The sequence below is a fragment of the Chenopodium album genome, chromosome 8 (genome assembly GCF_948465745.1).
Source record: "Chenopodium album chromosome 8, dcCheAlbu1.1, whole genome shotgun sequence".
NCBI lineage: Eukaryota > Viridiplantae > Streptophyta > Magnoliopsida > Caryophyllales > Amaranthaceae > Chenopodium > Chenopodium album.
In genome coordinates this window covers 60,315,748-60,325,527 of record NC_137841.1, presented here as the reverse complement: position 1 = coordinate 60,325,527, position 9,780 = coordinate 60,315,748, and the positions used below count along the sequence as shown (strand labels likewise).

The 9,780-nt window shown below is 32.4% G+C and overlaps 1 protein-coding gene across 8 annotated transcripts; it reads right to left on the bottom strand.

Moving 5' to 3' along the window:
- Positions 1-4,438: 4,438 nt before the first annotated feature.
- Positions 4,439-8,439, bottom strand: LOC145556190 (APETALA2-like protein 2). 8 transcript variants are annotated; one of them, XM_081617835.1, is made up of 10 exons: positions 7,483-8,439; positions 7,312-7,337; positions 7,148-7,178; positions 6,871-6,958; positions 6,593-6,741; positions 6,276-6,320; positions 6,065-6,171; positions 5,798-5,934; positions 5,546-5,659; positions 4,439-5,042 (listed from the first exon to the last, which is right to left on the bottom strand). In XM_081617835.1, the coding sequence occupies exons 1-10, from the start codon at positions 8,061-8,063 to the stop codon at positions 4,770-4,772; spliced, it is 1,551 nt and encodes a 516-aa protein (XP_081473961.1). In that variant the 5' UTR covers positions 8,064-8,439; the 3' UTR covers positions 4,439-4,769. The 8 variants fall into 8 exon arrangements, with proteins under 8 accessions (XP_081473961.1, XP_081473962.1, XP_081473963.1 ...); XM_081617836.1 differs by having other exon boundaries at positions 4,439-5,039; XM_081617837.1 differs by having other exon boundaries at positions 6,593-6,738.
- Positions 8,440-9,780: the final 1,341 nt, after the last annotated feature.

The following is a 9,780-nucleotide window of genomic DNA, read 5'->3' as shown; positions in this document are numbered from 1 at the left end:
GTGAAAAAAAAAAACACCCTTTTAAAAGCTTTTTGGTTTTAAAAAAACCACCACATTCATTTTTTTGCATGAGGAAACCCATTTCTATAATTATCCTCTAATTAACTTAAATTAGACTCTAATTTTCTCTCATTTCTTCTAATTAACCTCTAACCCACCCAATTACTTAATAATTAGATTTAATTTATACATTTAAAAAAAAAAAAAAAAAACACCCCAACCACCCTTTTGGCCCTTCCCCTTCTTCCTCCTTTTCCACCTCCCTTGGAAGCAACCCCCTCACCCACCGAACCCGCCGCCCAGATCCCTTCACCCACCAAATCTGGACAGAGTGTTCGGAGGGGGAGGGATTAATTAGAGGGTAATTAGGGAAATTGGTTTCCTCTCGCCAAAAAAATGAACATGGTGATTTTTTTTTAATCAAAAAAAATTTAAAGTGTTTTTTTTTCGGAAAAAGATGCTTTTAAAAGGGTCTTTTTGACAAATTTTTCAAATTGAAATATACGTGGTGCTTAATTATTCCGAGCTAGAGATCAAGTTGAAGAAAGATCTTTTAGTTCAATATCCTAGTCTTATTTCCTTTAGGATAGCCTTATTCCCTTTAGGATAGACTGGCCCATATTTATAGCATATTCTTAGCCCAATTTGTTAAATTGTTTTATCTTAGTCCGTTTTGATTTTAGTCCTTCTCCGTGATTGTTAAGCCCACTCCTTAACAATTTGGCCCAAAATGCTATATACTAGTGTCTATTTTAGGGAAATTATGTTCTAGTGTCTTTTTTTTTTTAGGGAAATTCTAGTGTCTATTTTAATCATGCTTTAATTAATAAATATTGCCTTGCTTACCGTCAAAAAATAAATAAATAAGTAAATAATAATAATAACGGTTCTTTTTTGAAACAAAAAATAATAATTTCAAAAAGGAACAGTTATTCTACTAGGCTCTGAAGTTCAAAAGAACGGGTCCGAACTAATATCACCTTGATTGGTTTTTCCGTATTTATGTAAGATGAATAGTTTCATTAAGTCAAGTTTCGATAAATATTCTAGTTTTCATATTCATTAGTATATCTATAGTTTCTTCCATTCATTATTGATTCTTGAGATTCATAAACATTTCCAAAAACATTTTTAAGCATATATATCGATTTAGTAGGAAAATGTCACATTAAAAGTGACAACTAACATTAAATGATGTATATTGGATTTTTTTTCCCCTATTTTTCTATAGTATAACAATTCCATTCTTTTATAAGTGGTGACATGGCACACAATCACACCAGTCATTTTGTGTGCGGCCAACCACAACTCCACAAGGTAGACAAACTATTTCTCAAATGAATTACAGCTTGAAAAAAAAATTGTAGGGTTCACTGTAATTGTGTGCCATAAAATTTTTAAATCTTGCGTTTAATAGCACTATCTTATGCTTAACTCTTGGGCTTCGTAAATGAGTAGGGGTGGGCTCTCCTTTGTTGGATGGCCCAATCTCATATTAATTAAGAAATCAACTATTATCGGCATGAAAATTGATGCTAATGTTATCTCAACTCTCAAATTCCTTTATTGCAAGCTTGGCCCCTTTTAGGTTAAATTAAGAAGACAAGACTCACAACTCACAAAAGAGTAATATAATTTGTGTAACATGCAAGAAAAGCTTTCAAAATAGTAACATGAGAGTGACATCCTACTAGCATGTGTTTCATGCATCTCCTTTTCATCATGAATTTGATTTTGTCATTATCTGTCCTTTTATTGATCTTTTTGGAAATTTTCATAATGTTTATGAAATGGAAATGTTTCTCATTAGCTTGTAGCCACTTAAATTTATATATGATGATGACCACTATAATCTACTCTAGCGATGGCCGGTGGCTGGTGCAGAACCTGAACTCTCATTATCTGATACATGAAAGAAATTTTTTTATCCTTATTATATACACGTTTTAATTGGTTTGTGAATGGACCGACCTTAATGAGGATTATAAACATTTCACTGGTGAGATATTAAATATAATAGTTTTACAAGGGTGATAGTAGATTTCATCTTTTACGTAGAATCCAAAGTTAATTGAAATTCACATGGTTAGACAACAAGGTGATTGGAATCACAACTTGTTAGTACCATTACACTATTGTATGCGTCTATTATAGGTGTATTATATAGAAACCTTGTATTAATTATATTTATAATGAGTATTGAGCCAAAATTGTTCAAGTAACTTAGGAAAAATTGGGTTGGAAGCTAGGGTGGAACCTATTTAATTCTAATTTGACCAAGGAAGAGAAATTGTGGAATCCTATAATCATCTTATTTTAATTCCATTTATGTCCATGGTTTTTTTTTTTCTTTTTTTTTTTTTTTTTTTATGGTGTATTACTTTTTTTTTTTTGAGGAACTCCTTTTGGTATATTATTGTTTGGATCACCTTTTTATTTTGGATTATCTAAAACATATAATACATACTCAACGTCTGAAAATTAAACTATATTATGTTAATTAATTTTTTCAGTATTAATCAATGATAATAAACTGAAATGTTTTTTTTTTCCTCAACAACGGTTACATGAACAATTCAAAAGATATTTATTGGAGCTAGATGGAGCACACTTGGGATTTTTTTAAAAAATAATGAAAGCATTTTTTATCAATAATAAATCATGTGGTGATAATGAAAACATTATCCATCACAGAGGGCGAGGACAAGGAGCCAACTGTAGAGAAATCTAACACCACAGAAAATTGTTGGTTGGGCATATAGCTGTATTATGTGAGTATATTAGTGTAATAACTAATAAGTGTATAGTGTATTATTATTATCATTAGTTAAGTACATTTAAGACTACTTGTCAAGTCGGCACACATTGCTTCACTATAGCAAACAAGATAGTAGATAATCAATTGTGAGCTCTTGTAAAAAAAAACCTTATTTTTTTCTAAATTACTTCCACTTATTCTATTTAAATTTATGTTTAATAATAAGGGAGAGTGTGACAAGTTTTGAATAATAAGGGAGTGTGACTAGTTTTGAGGAAGGGCTTAATGACTTAACTTTTTATTACGTATTATATTATTGATTATTAATACACTATTTATACAATACAACATAAAATCGCGTAAGAAACAACCTTCTTAATTAAACACCTTAAAATAAATTTTCTTTTTCGAAATTAAGTAAACACCTTAAACTACTCGTATTTTATACGATACTATTCAAATATCAACACTTAATATAATTCTATCTTAAATTTTCACTAGACATATACATCCAATATTAATAATTTCCCTATATACTATCATATGATCTATCTTAATTAATATATGGAAAACATTTTTACAATAATGTACTTCTTATAATCATATATTAATAATGTGTTCGTTGTTATATTCATCCGATTTTTAGTTATCTAAACTCAACTTTATTACTTCATTAGTTATAATTAATCTTTGGTATACTAGCTCTTATTAACATTATCTTTAATTGAACTTATTAATTAATTGTTCCTTTCTTCATTTCCCTCTGCTTCCCTTCTCTCCCTATTCCAATACCACCCTTGAACCCAACACACCATTGCCATTTCAAGTATATTGCTCCCCCGCCTTGACAAGAGTATCTTTTGTAGATTCCCTCACCTAAGTTTGAGGCATAATTAACAAATAATACTCTACCATTTTATGGATTGCATCTCCTCAAGATAAAATAGTAAAAGGTTATTGTAGTTAAGTAATTATATTTCAACTCGGTAAAAAACTAAAAATAGTTACCTTATACTTCATATATATATATATATATATATATATATATATATATATATATATATATATATATATATATATGAAGTATAAGGTAACTAACTGGAGGGATCAAGGATAGAAAATGATAGGTTGGTTGAGATTTTGGAGAGAGCGAGATTGTTAAACTAATTTCAATAATATTGTTTACGTATAATCCATTTCATTTTATGATTAAATTTACCTAAATCAATTTTCAAAATAAGCTACGTATAGGCCAAAGATTTTATTGCTTAGTAGTGTCCTTAATCAAACCGTGGATCCAAAACTTGCCATCAAATCTCGTATAGATAAAAAACTTTATGCACTTCAATCTTTACACTACACAAAAAGCTCTTAATATCTACATTAGACTGTAATAATTCCTGTACTGTACACTTTTTGAATGCAAAGTCTTATGAATTCAAATACTATCTCTATGTGACTGGCAAAAAGAATCTAATCTTCTTACAACAAAATCTTGCAGCTTGCGTGACAATACAATGTCATTGAAAGCCTAAGCCATCAATATTAGATGACAACATTCAGAAGCAAAGTTACTTTGTCACAAAAATTACTACTTTGGAAATATCACAATTCACAAGAATCATGCAAATTCTGTGCTCAATCACCTTCAACTTTATAAAGAATATGGAATCACAAATATGGAGGAAAAAAAGGGAAAAGAGGGACTGAACAATTAAGCTCTTAGTTGATTGTAATTTCATGATTCATCAATTTGCAAATGTATCATAGATACATATTAGTCTTGCTCCTGCAGCAAATTTATATGCACAAATTATGCGCGTCACAAACTTGTGATATACACTTGGAAAAATTTAAATCGAACTTCTATATGTAACTATCAATATAAGTATTCATACGTATTTATATATATTATGTTCAGCTTCCATAGCCTTGCTACCCATGCCATTTCATCTGAGAAATTTTGATGAAGTGGCATTGGAAAAAACCTGTCAAAGGCGGTGGCCTTGTGTCATCTACCGCGACCCTGATTATTATTATTATTGTTGTGAAAGTCGTTCTGTAAGTTGGCAAAAGGATAACTGGCCGAAGAAGTGGTGGTGGTAGAAAATGATGAGAATCCTGATGATGCTGCAGTTGAAAACTGTTGGACTTGGTTTGCAGTACCACCAACTCCACCTCCACTTCCTCCTTGACCTTGGTTTTGCATGTACCATGCCCAGTTTGGTAATCTTGCCGAGGCTGCCATTGCCTCTAGCTTTTGTTGATCACCAACGCGGTCCTGCTAAAATTGTTTTCAATTCAAGTTAGTGATGATAATAGCTTGAAGTTTAAACTGTAAAATAAGTCCAAGAAATTTAAACTAAAATAAGTCCAAGAAAGTTCGTGATCAAAGTTCTAAAATGGGAAGCCAATGAACAAAATCTTAGGCATGATCATCGTGCTAAGTAAAATTCTCAACGCGCATTAACAATTGCATAGAAATTATCTCTAAATTTGAAGCGTTCAAAGCTCATACTAAACTTTATATACACATACAAAGTAGAGAGTTTACATCTGCATACTACCTATTAGGCCAGCACTGAACAACAAATTAAGGCGGATTAACAAAAGTTTAATTGAATTTCCCCCTATTGTGTGCAAGTTTAATTTTATGTTTGTTTGATTAAATTTGAACAATAACAGCTTCTCTTGCATGTATGTTCTTATAGTACATACAGTCGATATAGGCCAAAACGTTAAGTATAAGCTAAGAATCGAATCAATGAATAAACAAACTAGATGTACCTCATAGATTGCAGACCGACCTGGTGGTAAACCAGACAACATATTAGTAGATTGTCTTGATGGCAATGGCTGACCATAGAGCGGAGATGCACCAGGAGTAAAGTAACCCCCATTCTGTCAAGATAACGCGATTAAGTCCATTAATAACATTGAATTCAAACATAGTGGAGTATTCAAAAAATCCAGAACTGAATTGTCTCAAAGGGATATTTCTAATCCTCTGAAACATCAGTTAGATATTCGGTTTCTTACCACAGGCCATTTTCCGTTGGCAAGGTGAAGAGGTGGATGATGCGTATGTGATTCTCCAGGACCCTTATCGTTGTTTCCTTTAGGACCGTCTATGGTGATCGATATTCCAAGATTCAGGTCAAGATTTTGCCCATCACCTGCCAAAAGCAAACATTGATTCCACTCAATCAAACACCAAAAGTAAACAAAATCTTGATCCCTTTGGAATCAAAACCAAATTGATCATGTATTACTAAACGAACATAATAACTTTAAAAAGATATATACCCTCGTTGTTAGCTTGCATTATCGGTATCTGGCCATCATACGAGCTAGGATCAAAATTTGTGACCGCTTCCCTCCCATTACATTGTATAGCAGCCTTATCATAAGCCCTGCACCACCATAGGGCATTGCGTGTTAATCGATCAAACACACACAAAACTCGAAAAATCAGAGTTTCAAGGAGTTTTGTAAAAATTTATGGTCATAAAAGGACCTCGCGGCTTCTACTTCGCTGTCGAATAAGCCAAGATATATATACCTGCAACCAAGCATAACCGCGCCCACTGATAAACACTAGGTTCCTCAATTATCTTTCTCTTATATACCCTTTTCACATTATTATTGTGATCATACCCTCTTACTACTATTAACACTAATCTACTACTACTACTACTACCTTGGGCTGTCTAACTAAGAATTAACATGCAAAAAACGCGCTAATTTTAATCTAAACCAATGCAATACATGACAATCAAAGAGTTAAAATACAATTAGGAGCATATATTATATGCCAAATTTTATGTGCCTTACTTCTTGCCAAGGAATTGTCCCATTCTAGCTTCCCACCGGCCACATTTGTGAAGTGTCACGCCTCTATACCTCGAACTTCCCCGGGAGAAGCCAGTGCTTTGGCGCCGAAGAATGTGCACAAATTCTTCCTTGCTTAAGTTTTTCATCTGCTGTTAATCACAAGTCCATAATCATATGGTGTATTAATTATCAATGATCTAATCATGAAACTATCACTAATTAAACAGCTATATTTAATAATTAAGGTTGTGTTTAATTAATTTGGTTTGAAACTTTACCTGTTTCATATCATCTTCATAATCAGCAATGGTAAAATTTATATCAGCATCAACTCCTCTGAATTTAATTGCTGCCCTATCATATGCCCTGAAATTCGATAAAAAAAAATACGTTAAGTATCATATGGTTTTGATATATGCAATCCTAAAGGCCTGGATACAGGCAAATTTTAACAATTTTGATATACGCAATCCTAAAGGCCTGAATTTCCGAAATTTTAACGGTTTTGATATATGCAATCTTAAAGGCTTAGATTAAAATTCATAGATTAAGTACCTAGCAGCAGCATGAGCAGTGTCAAATCCACCTGAAAAATGCCATGCAAATTCCAAGAAAATAAATTAGAAAAACATTAACCAAAACAAATTTAATGTCAATTAAAATTATATAATTCTTGAAAAAAAAATTAAAATTATATAATCATAGATCATTAAACTTACCCAAATACACTTGTTTCCCACAATCCCTGTAACAAAAAAATAATTGCCGCACCAGAAAAAAACAAGTCAGACAACCCATTTTAAAATACACAAAAATAATTCAAATTATATAATAATCTTACAAAAAATAATTAAAATAATAATTTAAAATAACCAAAATAATTTTATTACCAAATATGTGACTCCCATCTGCCGGTTCTCCGGTAAAACGTGACACCTCTATATTGAGAACTCCTTGACCTGGGTCCCCTCCTACTTCTCCTAACCTGTTGTTTAGCATTATTCTGTTGCTCCGAACCTACACCTGAACCCGAACCTGAACCCGAACCTAATACGGAAAGATTCAGCCACTGATTATTATTAACATTACTTTGAGTTGGCGTGGTTCGGGTCATCGAAGACGATGATCCGAGCCTAAGAAGCTCCATTCCTCGGGTTCCGTCACCAGCTCCGCTACCACTTCCGCCATTTAATCCGACGTGATCAGCCTCATTCATCGGAAAAAGTTGCCGAGTTACAACCGGAGAAACTTCCTCTGTTCGTTGCTTTGAGAAGAAGTCAAACTCGCCGGCGCCGGAGATCGGAGACTCATCGGCGGCGGCGTTGACGAGGGAAGATGCCGAGGATGTTCCTGAGAGCTCAGTATTAGTTGCTGAACCTTCGTCTTTCATGGAGTTTTCTCTCTCCTCTTTATTCATGGAGTGATTGTTATTGTTAGTATTGTTAGCTACACCAATGTTGAGATCAAGCATTTTTGCTGATTAAATTTTAAGAAAACTACAGAAATCAAATACCCAGAAAAATTAATCAATACCCAGATTCTCAAACTCGGAGATAATCGATTGATTTTGGTTTAATTTTGATTGCGATTTTCTCTCTCTAAAACAGAGTTTTTGTGATAATGATAATAACAGTGGTTTTGTTGTTATTACAGTGTTGGAAAAATTGGTTGTTAGACATGGAAATTCGTGAAAAGATGAACAAAATAGATTAGAGGGAGAAAAAGTTTGGTGGAAGAAGATTTGGAAGTAACAACAATGGAGATTTTGATTTTTCAAGAAGAAGAAAAAATGAAGAGAGAGAAAGTAGAAGAAGAAGAGGGGCACCGGCCAAAGGGGTGAGACGTGTGAGAGAGAATACAACGTTTTTAATTGGTTGATATATATAGAAATTATATGTAAAATAAATACAACTTACGTCAATCAATCAATCAATCAATCAAAGCCTTAATCCCAAAAGTGGGGTCGGCTAACATGAACCAAATTTGATTATTCCGTGTAGTCATCAACATAAATCTTTCTCCTCCATCCCTTACGATCCAAAACTTCATCCTCACGTAAATCCATGCACTTCATATCCTTCCTCACTCCTTCCAACCAAGTCATCTTTGGTCTCCCTCTTCCTCGTTTAATCCCTCCATGGTCCCACTCTTCCACTCTTCGCACCGGTGCACCCTCGGGTCTCCGTCTTACATGTCCAAACCAACGCAGACGATTTTCCCTTAATAAATACAACTTACGTATATAGTATAAAATATATTTTAAAAATTAAAGTAGGTACTTTAATTAAATAAAATGAATAATACTATATGAAAATAGAAAAAAATATTATTACAACAATTTTACCCTTTAGGAAGGGGTAGTAGATAGGTTGCTTTTTTAGGTATTACCTATAGTGTACTAAAATTGGTATTAATTCTATATTCTTGGCTTCTTGTAAGCAAAATTGGGGGGTTGTACTACAAGACTACTAAAAATAATAAACGTGATAAGACTATGAATGAGTGAGTGTGATGTGGATGTGTTATTTAATTGTGTTGTTGACTTTTATGATTAGGGATATTGTTTAGTGTTAATTATAGTATTTGGTTGCCAATAATCATTTTTTAACTACCTAGTTATGATGATGATATAGATTATTCCTTAAATATGCTATTAGTTAATCTAGTGGATTAGTACTTTATTTGTGAATTAGGGATTGTGTCATCTTGGTGCGCTATGTGGCTAATGTAAATAGCGCAACATGTATATTAACGTATGAATCCTCAATATATATGTCTGTCTTATTATATTAGGTATTTATATATTTTCTCCTAAGCGTAAGTTGCGGAGAAATCTTCAATGAAATTTGTATAAATATGTTAATATTTCATTTATTTATTTATTTTTTTGTTGTTGTTGTTGTTGTTGTTGTGTGATTCCTTAATAGATTCAGCATATAATACTCGTATTATATTTAGTAACGAATTTTCTCCCAAGTGTAAGTTGTAGGGAAATTTCAATGAAATTTTTATAAATACATAGTATGATTAATACTTTCCATTTTTTTCATTTTTTTGTTCATCATTATTTATTATCCTCTAAATATTTATGTATTACTTCATACATTAATTATTTAACATATATCTCGTGTGCACCAAAAAGCCTTTTTATTTTTAATGATTTTATTTAAAATTCCAGTAGAACTCCC

Bases quoted from the DNA above. Each gene is read 5' to 3' on its own strand.
- LOC145556190 (XM_081617835.1), bottom strand. From the start codon at position 8,063: ATGCTTGATCTCAACATTGGTGTAGCTAACAATACTAACAATAACAAT. The intron at 7,338-7,482 runs GTAATAAAATTA...TTTTTGTTACAG, and splicing joins AGATGGGAGTCACATATTTG to GGATTGTGGGAAACAAGTGT. The intron at 5,660-5,797 runs GTAAGAAACCGA...TTATCTTGACAG, and splicing joins CCAACGGAAAATGGCCTGTG to AATGGGGGTTACTTTACTCC.